Source organism: Rousettus aegyptiacus, unplaced genomic scaffold (assembly GCF_014176215.1).
Source record: "Rousettus aegyptiacus isolate mRouAeg1 unplaced genomic scaffold, mRouAeg1.p scaffold_m13_p_10, whole genome shotgun sequence".
Classification (NCBI taxonomy): Eukaryota; Metazoa; Chordata; class Mammalia; order Chiroptera; family Pteropodidae; genus Rousettus; species Rousettus aegyptiacus.
Window position 1 is genome coordinate 97,436,415 of NW_023416285.1, and position 11,592 is coordinate 97,448,006.

At 59.0% G+C, this 11,592-nt stretch overlaps 1 protein-coding gene and 1 long non-coding RNA gene across 2 annotated transcripts; one reads left to right on the top strand and one right to left on the bottom strand.

The window, feature by feature from the left end:
- Nucleotides 1-4,272: 4,272 nt before the first annotated feature.
- On the bottom strand, nt 4,273-4,743 carry UCN3 (urocortin 3). Its single transcript, XM_016127955.2, has one exon. It carries the CDS (start codon nt 4,741-4,743, stop codon nt 4,273-4,275), a length of 471 nt encoding a protein of 156 aa, XP_015983441.2.
- A 2,235-nt stretch (nt 4,744-6,978) lies between these two features.
- LOC118608712 lies at nt 6,979-9,790 on the top strand. Its single transcript, XR_004953167.1, has 3 exons — nt 6,979-7,364; nt 7,604-7,825; nt 9,462-9,790. It is a non-coding gene; the product is annotated as an uncharacterized LOC118608712 (long non-coding RNA).
- Nucleotides 9,791-11,592: the final 1,802 nt, after the last annotated feature.

The following is an 11,592-nucleotide window of genomic DNA, read 5'->3' on the forward strand; positions in this document are numbered from 1 at the left end:
CTGCCTGGCCCTTTGCTTAAGTGTGGAAGAAACCCTCCGATACTAGAAGAAGCCTACACTCATGCCCGGGTTACTAGGAGGCTCTCTTTTTCGGTTAATCCGTGTCTCTCACGTTTGCATTTTGAAATCATCCCTGTCGGATTCAGTCGTGAGTAAAGCCACTTGACAGCCAAGTGCTGTGCTGCGAGCCTCGGGACTGGGTCTCCTAGAGAGCAGGCATCAAGATGCAAATACTTTTCCCTAGGCTGTGTCTTTAAACCAGGTCTATCACCGTGGACTGGAAGAGACGCATTTAGCTAGGTTTTAGGAAAGGCGGGTCCACACTCGGCACTGTTACAATCAGGTGACCGTGAAGCATGTACTTAGCTTCTCTGTATCGTAAAATCCTCGTCTGGGACAAGGCTGTTTCTAAGCCCTTTCCAGTTCCACGCTGTTGCGAGTCTCAGGATCGCTTAGCTTGCGATGCCGCCCGCCTCCACGTGCCGCACGCCGGCGTTAGATTCGCCAGGTACTTTTCTTTGTTACTTACGTTTCCCCTCTATTAGCTTGTTAAATATTCATTTAAAGGATCGTTTCAGCGGATGCCCTAGAAACTGCAGCACTCAGACCCGACTTGGTGGCGTCCACCGTGCCTCAGGGTTTTCCCGGTTCCTGGACGATGCGAAGGCCACAGGACACGTCCCCTTCGCTTGCTGTCCTCCCGCTGTTTGAGCGTTTTGCGTTTTGACGCCATGCGGCTCTTAAACCCCACAAGACGCTATTGTCGTTGCTTTAAACAGCGAACGTTTGCTTCGATTTCCCCTCGAACTTACTGTTCACTTCTCTTCACATCTTCCTGACAAAACAACTCCCTTTCCTGTTTGATTTCATAATGTGGATCTGGGGTCGGAGAGGGCATAATTGCCTTTTCTTCCTCAAAGAGTGAGACCACCTGAGCTAACAATGGCTCTCACTCCGAGGATAAGTGCTGATTAATTGTGCCCCCGAGGTGGGGACTGCCTTGACCGTCCGAGAGCCACTCCGTGTCAGGCGCCCAGCGGGTCCCCGGTATTTATTAGATCCAAAAGCACCCGCAGATTCCCTGCTTTATTTAAGTCACATCCGTCCCACTTGAACTTCTTCTGTTCCCCTTAGATCTCTCTTTAAAGTCATCTTGACCCTTCGCCTACCCTCTGCTCTCAGAGGACAGTCCTCTCCTCTCGAGGCCACGTGTCACGCCCCACCTTCTCCCCTGGACCCTGACCTTCCGGAGACCGCGCTCCTTCCGCCTCCCTTGTGCTGCTCGTCTCCCTTTCTCCATTGCCTTTTTCTTGCTTCTCCCCACGTGCATGCCGAGGTCCCCTCATTCGAAAACTCAGCACGCTTTCTGGGCTCTGTTCCTTCGCAAAGCACCGTGGCGTCTTTTCACCCCGTGGCACTTTTCAGAAGCGCGTCGGTCCCACGGCCACCCCTTGCCTTCCGCCCGCGCCTTGGCGTCCTCCCCACCCTTCTGCTGAAACTGCTGTCCCGAGGATTATCGGGGATCCCAGACTTCTCAACGATGGCTTTCTCCGCCCTCGGATATTTGACCTTACGCTTTTTGTGATTCCTTTTCCTGGAAACTTTCCCTTGCCTCCTGAGGCACCACGTGGTGGTCCTCCTAGTGGGGCACCTCCCCGGATTCCTCGCCTCTGTTTGTCCTCGTCCCTGCCCCCCCCCCCGCCCCGTTTACCTTGTTCACGGCCACGGCGCTCCCCGTGGGTGACTGTGGACCTCTGCACCTCCCTTCTCGCCGGAGTTCGTGCTGGAGTTCCCACCTGCGGGCTGGACCCGTCCTCCGGACGTGCCGCCTGCACTGACCTGTGGCTTCTTCCGAGAAGCGCCACTCTCCTGGAGCTCTGCGCCTCCTTCGGCACGCTGGCTCGTTCGTGTGCACCCTGAGTCCCCACCCGAGCAGATTCTGAGCAGCGCACACTGACTTCGTCCCCTGCCCTCTCTGCTCCGCCCTCTGCCTGAATTGCGTCTGTCATCTCTGGGCCTGTAACGTTCCCAGCATCGCTTCCTCCGGACGAAATGTCTCCATCCCAGCTCAGGCCCTCAGGTCCCCTCCCCGGCCCCAGTGCGCCGCTGTCCAGAGCCTCCCCCGCCTTCCACGTTGTCTTCCTAGTCCGTCCTGCTCGCGGCTCTGCGACCACGTGTCCCGGAGCACGGCCTGGGTCACCCCGCGCCCCATGCGAAGCTTCGCGGACTCCCCGTGGCGCGGAGCTGCGCCCCCGCTAGTCCCCACCCGCGCGGCGTGAACGGCTGACCGGCCCTCGCTCCGCGGCTCGCAGGCCCCTGAGACCAGACCCCAGCGCGGGCTTCTCTCCTCTGCCCCGCGACCACGGCACGTCGCCCCCATTGCAAGCCCAGCGCAGATGTCACCCGCTCCAGGCCGCCTCCGGGGACGCCTCTCCCGTGCGCCTCGCGGAGCCGCCACAGCAAGGTGGACCGCCGCCCGCGTCCTTGCGCCCCGGGATTCGGGGGGGAGGCTGGGGTGCACCGTAAGATCACCGTGTTGAAAGCATGGTAGTCAACACGCAGCGATGAACATTGTTTTCACGTTGCATGGCCTACATGGTGCTTGTAACTTTCTAACATTTTACTAAGTATTTAAAAATTTTCTCTAATGCGCATGTCTTGTTTCTCTCTTCAGACACTGGAGGGCACTGGTGAGATGCTTAAGTAACTGCTCACTTGTTCATGCGAGTTTCACTGTGCTGGAGGGTGTGAGTGTGAGTGTGTGTGAGTGTGAGAGTGTGAGTGTGTGCATTTGTGTGCATTCGCACACCCAGGAATGCCATTTGCAGGTTTTCCTTTGTTTTAAAAATTAATAATCTAAAATTAAGATAAAAATTATTTCTTAAACTTCTAATTTCAGCTTGTGAATCTTACTATTTCTAAGTCTAGCCAATTCCAAAAAAAATCACTTTTAAAGGGAATATACATGGATTTTTTCATTCTCTTTGTAATCTTCGATAAATGCTCCTAAAAATTTTATATTGCCTCCATAAATTTGGTACATTTTCTTTTCTTTTCAGGACTTTGACACATTTTCCCAAGTACCTTATTCAGATCCTTGCTTTTCCTTTTGGGTTTTTTCTCCCCGCCCCAGTTTTCAGTAGCTCTTTGCACATTCGGGTCACAAGCCGTTTGTCTTAGGTGGCTGGCACACATTTTCCCACAGCTGTCATTTGCCTGTGGTGTGACTTCGCCGCTGCTGGCGCGTGGGGACGGCGAGCATGTCGCCATGCCGGAGTTCGTGTTCCTGACGCATTGCCGTGGGGAGCGAGGGGACCATGGCCCCTCACCGGGAATCTGGCCCCTGGGCTTCGCTGCCAGAGGCCAGCGAGGCCCCGCCCGTGCCCGTTGTCAGCGGCCCGTGATTCACGGGACACGCGCTCGTCTCCGAGTTCCTCGCGGACGCTTCGCGCTAATTGCTGTCGCTTAGCAGTGTGTCCCTGTGTGCTCCCCATGGCCTTTGCTTGTCTCCAGACTGGGTTCTGTCTGTTCCCCTAGGTGCCGGCTCCTGAGAGCAGAGGCCTGGCCTCCGCCCCCATCCGTGACCCCTTGTGCCCGGCACGGGCCGGGAAGTTACTCCCGGTCCAGGGGGCGCCTATTTAGGGCTTGCGACCCCGTTCCCTCGCAGGGCGCGGAGGACTGGGGTGTCCCGCCGGGGGAACGGAAAGCTCCCTCTTTTGTCTAGCCGAGACCCCAGGCTGTACCCCTTGGGTGGGACCAGGCCATGCAGATGGCTTTGGATCTAGCGACAGCTTAACCATGTGCATCTGGGAGAGATGGGAGCGGGCTCGCCCGAGCCCCCCTCCCTCGCCTCCCCTTTCTGAGCTCGGAGGTTGGAGGCAGCTGGCCGCAGGAGGAGGAAGAGGCAGCAGGGGTTCAGGAAGCCACTGGTTTTAATGGGGGCGGAGGTCTGCGAGGGAGCCGGCGGGGTGGCGAAGGGCGGCTGCTGCCTCCCCGCCCGGCCGGGGTTGGGGAGGAGCCCGAGCGCCTCCTCGCAGGCCGGGGCCCTTGGCGGGGAGCCTGGGGCAGGGGCACAGAGGCACGGAGCACAGGGCGAGACCGTGGTGGCCTCGATGGCGAAGGCGGGACAAGGCTGCGGTCTGCGCATGTCCGGAGGGGCGGGGGCTGGGGGGCTGGGGAAGAGGCCGGGGCGGGGGGGGGGGGTGAGGGGGCGGTGAAGCAGCCCGCGCGCCTGGACCCCCCAGACACGCGGGCCGGGACCGACCCTCGCGGCTACTTCCGCCCCACCTGCGCCATCAGGTGAGCGTTGGCCGCCGCCTGGGCGCGCAGGTGCTTGGCCTTGGCGATGTTGAAGAGGATGTTCATGATGTTGGTGGGCACGTCCAGGGACAGGGTGAGCTTGGCGCGGCCCGCGGGCTGCGCGCCGCCCTGCTGCGGCCGCCCCCGGGGCTGCGCCTGGGGCGGGGGCCTGGACCGCGGGCCCGCGGGGGAGGTCCTCTTGTCCTTGTCCTCTGCCTGGCTCCTCTGCTCGGCCTCTCCGGAGGCCGCGCCTTGGCCGGGCAGGTAGGATGGGCCTCTCTCGCTCAGCAGGGGTGGCTCCTCCAGCCGGCGCCTCCCGGCCTCAGTGGGGGCTGTGCCCAGGCAGCAGCGGGACATGGCCTCGGCTCTGGAGGACTTCTGGGCGAGGCCCGTCCTGGGGGCCCCGAGGAGCAGCAGCAGCAGGACGTGGGCCGGCAGGAGCATCTCTCCCTGCGGGGGCAGAGGGCAGCGTGAAGGCTCAGGGCTCAGAGGACATGGGTTTCAGTCCCGCGGGGTCTGTCGGCGTCCTAATGCAGCCTTCCCCAGGTGCGGCCCGGACCGCAGCAGCCCCCAGGAGTGTGTCAGGACACAGGTGGCCCTGGGGATTGACTTTCCCCCCACCTCCTGCTCCCCCCTCCGTCTCCATGTCTGTCAGTCTGTCTGTCTCCCGGTCACCTCTGAAAAGAAGCTCCCTACGAAAACAGGACACCCTTCGCTCCTCAGTGCAGCCTAAGCCCCAGCCGGGCACGACCCCCCCCCCGCCCCCCCCCCACGCTGCGGGTGCCACCGAGGAAGGCTCCGCGTCTGCACTGTTCTCGTTTGGTCACCTGGTCTTTAGGGTCACAGAGGCGCCTTCACCCCACTACTTTAGAGATGCGCCCTCACTTCTGAGAGCTGCGACAGGGACTCAGCCCAGGAACCTGGGCGGGTGAAACTCGGAGCGCCCGTCGCTGGGAGCACGTCCTGGAGGGGGGAGACGGCCGGGGAGCCACAGGCCCCTGAGTCCGCAGCCCTGCCCGGGGGCCGGCCCCGCTCCCCAGCGGCGGGGAAGGCAGCGGCATTCCCCGTTTTGCCCAGTTTGTCTGCAAACCCCAGGAAGAAGTTGAATGAAGAAACGAGGGGTGTAAAAACATTTCGTGCAACTGTGATGCGGAAGCCGGGGACACGAAAGCGCCTCGGACGGGCGGCAGGGAATCCGGGTGAGCCGTTTTCCGTGGCAGACTGTGGAAGTGTGTGCGCCACACGCGCGCCTGGAAGCAGCTCGCCCTCGAGGCGAGCCGTGAGCGTGTGTCCCGGAAGACGGAGGAACTGCCAGGAGACGGTCGACCTGTTACAGATGACACTGGTACCTGGCAGTATTTGCGTTACTGCTGTATTATTTAATTCGCTCTCGGAACGTGTGTGTGTGTGTGTGTGTGTGTGTGTGTGTGTGTGTGTGTTTGCTAGATGGCTGTGTCTGAGGAGGAAACTGCTAACAGGATTTCTCAGAAAACTGGGGTATCGGATAGAGACATCCAGCATCTTCATGGCCCCTCCCTTCTCCGGTGGCACCTGGTCCCCGCAGACATCCGTCTCCTGCCTCCGGCGTCGCCACTGCGGCAGGGGGAAAGGCCTCTGGGCTTTGAGGACCCGGGTTCGGAACCTCCCTCACCCTCTCTCCTGCCTTGGTGAGTCACTTCACCTCTCGGTCCCCGCATCCCAAAGAAGAGAGAGCACCCGCCTCACAGGTGCATCCAGAGAGTGAAGGGGGCACACAGAGGCGAGGGGTGCAGGCGCGGGGGGCGTCCTGTGGTTTTTGTCCCCCGTCCCCGCTCCCCATTTGTGAGCTGTTCCCATGGGCTGCTTTTTAGGGTCACAGCTGAATCCTGTTGAGAAAAAGAGCTTCGCAGCAAGAACCCACCCTGCTTCCCATCTACTACCTTTTGCAAACCAGGTGTTTCTTCACCAACAGAGAGAAGATTGTTTTTCCTCCTGAGAAACTTCTCCATGGTCTCTTTGGGGCCATCTCTCTCTCTTTAAAACACCGTGGTGTTCGACACCGCCTGTCAGCTCTCACCTCTCACCCCTGTCCAGTCCCCAGCGCTTAGGGCAGATCACTTAGCCCTTCGTAAAGAAGCCCCCAGGCAAAATCTTACCCGAGAGCAGCCCTCCCTGTGGAGTGGAGTTGCTCAGTGAGGCGGGCACGGCTTCAGGACCGAGAGGTCTGCCCTGGGAGCATCCCCCGGACGCCGGTCTCTCCTGGCTCTCCAGCTCCTCTCCTCGTACGTCCCCTCTCTGTGGAGACCGCTCCCCCCCTCCGTGCGTGTGGAAATGACAGATCACAGGGCGGCTCGTAATTCTAGACGTTGCGTCTACACTGGGATGCAGATTTGTTTAAAATACAACCAGAACCAGCTGTCCGCGTCACGGAGACGACAGGCTCTCTGTGTCCCTGACCCCTCCTACCTGCCTCCCTCCCAGCCCTCCCCAACCCCACCCCTCCTGCCCTGGCCGCTCGCTTCATTGATAAAAAGAAACAAAACAAAACACTGTTAAACCGAGAGGCAGTTTCTCTGAAGAGTTTTATTGCTGGCCTTGGTTCTTACTGACTTCATCCTTCCTGCATCTCTGTCACCCTACCCCGCCTTTTGGAAATCTAGAGCCAGGGCCGGCTTGGAAGGTAGACAGGGCAATGTGACATTCACCTGTTGTCTTTTTAGTTCCTGGGGATTCTGACCCGCAGTATTTTCTTACAAAGCTCGGTATAGTTGTCCTATCAGAGGGCTCGCGAAGGGGCAGGGACAAGGAGCCTAGAGCTTTTGATGGGAAAGCGCTTGAATTTTGCACATCCATCTACCCACTCACCCATCCATCCGCCCACCCGCCCGCACACCTGCCCTTCCATCCATCTGTCTGTCTATCCATCCATCCATCCATCCGATATTTTGGTGCACCCGCCGAGTGCCAGGCATCGCAGAGCCCTGAGGAGTCCAAGGAGCCAGTTGCCACCTCTGCTCTTACAAGCCGTTTGCAGTTTAGAAAGAACTGTAGAAACAGAGGCGACTTTCAGCGTGGCCGACGCCACGGTACGGAAGGGAGCGTCCCTGTCCTGGAGACTCGAAACAGGCACCTGTGCTGGGAGAGGAGAGCAGAGGGTGTCAGACAGAAAGGGGGTTTGGGGGGGAGACCTGACGGCAAGGGCTGCTGGCCGGAAGCCGGGTGGCAGACGGGGGTGGCCAGTTCACACCGGCAGGTGCTCCGATCTCGGGCGGGGGTTGGGTTTTATTCTCCACATAATTTAGCCAGGTGACCCCTCATTTCACAGACGAGGACACCGAGGCCATGAGGGAAGTGACTCGCCGGGGGCCGCACAGGAAGTGGGTGACAGCCAGGGTGAGGATCCAGATCCCACGTGGGCACCGAGCTTTTTACGGCCGCCTGGAACCTCGGGCCATGCCAGACCCACGCCCTCTCCAGGCCCCCGCCCCAGGCCAGACCCCCGTCCTGGATGGGCCCTCCACGCTCCCGAAGTCCCTCCGGGTGAAGGGTAAGTGGACCTCTTGGTTATGAAACTCCCGAAGGCTCACGGCATTTTGTAGGACAAACGGGAGTCTCCGTGGAGAGTGGCCCGGAGCCCCGCATTCCCGCCTTCCTCGTGGAGGGAGGGAGGGCCGGTCCTCATCCTGCTCCTGCTTCCAGAGCCATCTGCGGGCCTGATCCGAATTCATTCTTTCATTCATTCATTCACCCACTCGTTCGTATATTCTAGTTTTGGGGAGGAGTTTTTTTTCATTTCAGATGATTAGGCAGTAAGGGAGTTCGCGTGGCTGAGGGGGAGATAGCTGTTGAGCTGAGGTGACCCCCTTTGCTGCCTGCCTGAGCCCTGGGGTTCCAGGAGGCAGTCCTGCGGAGACGCCAGGGCTGGGCCCCGGGGCTGGCGTCCTGAGCCCGCGCTGCTGACTGACGGCTGGGGGCAGGGCCATGGGGGCCATCCTGAGCCCTGCAGGGCGCATTCCTCCACCTACTAGATGCCGCTGACGCTCCCTCCTCTGCCCAGCTGTGACACTGAAAACTGTCCCCAGACATGTCTGCTGGGGGCAACATCGCCTCCAACTGAGAACCACGGCCCTCGAACGTGGGATTTAGAAAGAGAGACAGGAAACATGGGCTTCTTTTCTTGCCAGCCCGCCCATCTCCTCCCGGCTTGCTGGGAGACTTAGCGCCACACCCAGGCCACGGCGCCACAGGACTGCGTGTCGGCGTCGGTGGCCGGCGGCTGTCCTCCGGGCCCGCCGTCCCCTCCTCCAGATAGGGGGACTCCCACTGGCCCATTCTGGGTTGCCTTGGGATTGGCCGATACTTCCAGAAGCTTCCGCACAGAGTAGGCAGGCTCCCCCCACCCCGCCCTCGCAGACCTGGTGGCCGGGAGGGCGCCGCCATGAACGCACCTGCACGGAGACCTCAGGTAGTGGCCCGTCTGCTGTGCGGCATGAGCCTCTTCCAGCCGCACTGGGCGGAGGGCGGGGAGTCCCGGGCAGGGCGCGGGCGGCCAGCGGGCAGCCGGCTCCGGGTGGCGCTTCCCCTGAGCACGCCACGTGCAGATGGTGTTTGTAGGAACACGGCGAAGGTTCGCGTGGATGCGGAATGTCGTGGTCACCCTCGTTTTCCGAGTCCCGTCTGGTTGTCCTCGCTGCTTCTGGTTCCCGTGGCTCCCGAGTTGCTGGAGGCCGCATGTTAGTCTCTCCCTGCGTTTGTGGGTGTGCAGGTCTGTTCGTTTTGACTTTGTGTATTTCAAGTGTTGATACAAAGAAGGGGTTCCTTTCGTCGCTTTGCTGTGAACCCCTGAATGCCAAATAGTGCTTTTCGTCTTAAAGTTGTGCTTTGCCTGATACGCTGTTCAGGTTTTCTGTCGGCTAGCATTTACTTGGTGCATTTTCCCAGTCTTTTCTCTGTCAGCATTCATTCGTAAATGTAAAAAATCGAATCTAACCACCTCTAACCTGTTTGAATAAGGCCTTTAACGCATTTACGCTAATCGTGATTCCCGGCGTGTTGGGGTTATTTCTGCCGTTACGTGGCGCTTCCTATTTGCGCCCCCTCCCCCCCCTCATTTATTCTTGTTTTTCCTCTTCTGTATTTCTCCGGATTGACTGATTCTTCATTTTCGCGTTATTCTCTCTTAGTTTATAACATAAGCACGTAAAGCTACCCTTCTCCCGCTAAACACTGCTTTAGCTGCATCCTGTGAAATGAGCAGCGTCCTCTTGGGACCTGGAGAAACTGCCCTGGTCTGTCGGGCAGGGAAGACCCTTCGCTCGACTCACGTTTTCCCCAACACGCAGGGCCAACTCGATGGCCCGTACCCACTCCTGCTGCGAAAAGAGCGTCCGGTGACGCTGCGGACCGTTCCGGTCCCTTCTGATAGGGGCTCTCAGCACTTCCTCCGCAGACCTCTCGGAAATCGTTGGCACTGGACTTGGCAGCCACCTTGAGACCAGCAGCCATGGGAACAAGCGGAGGAAGTTCCGGGCCGTCTGTGCGTCCAGGTGCACCGGTGACTCATCAGACACTTTATGGTCCTCTCTAAATGGGCTTTTGGCAGCTGATTGATTCATAGAGCAAAGATCCTGGGGGCCACGGGCAGGATGCAGCTGTGTCCATCAGGGCCACACGAAACAGAATCGAAAGCTTTCTGTCCCTCTCCGGAGAAGAGGAGGACGCGCGCCTTCTTGGCCGGCCTCGCGTGGCGTTCCCACTACCACTGTCCCAAACTCGGGCCCGCTCCGTGTGCAGATAAAACGACCAATACCAGCAGGTCCACTTACAGGATGTAAGTTTTCTCTAGAGACAGAGAAACGGAAACTCTTGAAAACTTCTGCACAGCGCAGCAGACTGGGCGGTGTGCTCCCAGACGGAGGGCCCGGCGTCTGGGCTCTCCCACGATTCTCCGTGGAGACGCAGTCGGGCTTCACGGTGGCCAAGGCGCCCCCGGTTCTTCCAGGTGCCATCAACTCGCCTTCGCCCCTCCATCTCTCCTAGCCACCTCCCTACCATTAAGTGTGTTTTGGGGCCTGTGGGTACCTGTCTGCAGGTTAACCAGGCACGATGCTCAGTCAGTTCAAGTCAAAGCAGCATACCCTGTCTGCTGCTGAGTTTTCCTAAGTGTCCCTTGGCCAACCTATGCTTGGGAGCTGGCTGTGGTCCATTCCTACGTGTGCCCATTTGTCCGCGAGTGGCTCGAGGCTGAGACTTTCCCACCACAGAGTCCCGAGGGACGGGTGCCACGAACACAGTGGCCAGGCATTACCGGGGACTCGACAGATGAAGTCGAGTCCCTTTGGTCAGGGCGGTCATGGTCCGTAAAGTTGCCAGGAGCAGGGAACTGCAAATGCCGCATCATTCCCGAGGAATCGGGTTGCTCGTGCGCCTCTGGCCACGTTTTCAGAAATGTTTTCTGTTCAGAGGCACCTGCTTAATATGTACGACGGATCCATTAACATCGAACCGTGGCCGACAGTTCTACAACGCGCATGAAGCTCATCCGACGTTCTCTCTGTAAGTTACATCACGGTCTTCTGAACTCAGGGACAGTAGACAGCGCTCAAGCACGGCGCTCCGGGGCCGCTTCCAACAATGCGATCAGCAACAAAAAGCACAGTGTCGGAGTTACAGATAAATCGTAAGAAGCGAGCATTTTGTGTTCATTCGTGAGGTGGTCGGCCAGGTGCGACACAGGGCGAAACAGAAGGGGCTCGGGGACTGATGGCTTGCGACACGCGGTGCCAGTGACGGGAGGCGCGCCAGCACGCGGGGCCACCCGGGGCGCCCCGGGCTCGTCGGCAGGCGGACATGCGAGCGGGCGCGGCGGGGGAGCCTCGGCCACAGTTTTCCTGGGGTTCGGTACAGTGACGAAGGCATTAAATGACAGGAAGATGTCGGGTGGGAATGGGAGAGCCTTCTTCTCCGTGACTCGGGAGGCCGTGCAGACTGGCCAGCGCCCCGGGGGATGTACGTGGGGGGTTCTTCGTCACGGCCTGGCTAAGAGAAGTCTGCTCCGGTGCGGCAGCTCTGTGACGTCCTGGCTGGTGGCCACCAGCCGCACGAAATGTGACCGATCTAAACTCAGATGGTTTCGAGTGTAAGACACACACTGGATTTCAAAGACTTAGTGCCAAAAAAAAAAAAAAAAAAGGAAATATCTAATTACTAATTTTTAAAAATCCTTATAGGTCGAAATGATAATATTTTGGATATGTCAGGTTAAGTAAAATACATTATTCAGATTAATTTCACTCACTTTTTTCTTTTTTTTGC

Bases quoted from the DNA above. Each gene is read 5' to 3' on its own strand.
- UCN3 (XM_016127955.2), bottom strand. From the start codon at position 4,743: ATGCTCCTGCCGGCCCACGTCCTGCTGCTGCTGCTCCTCGGGGCCCCC.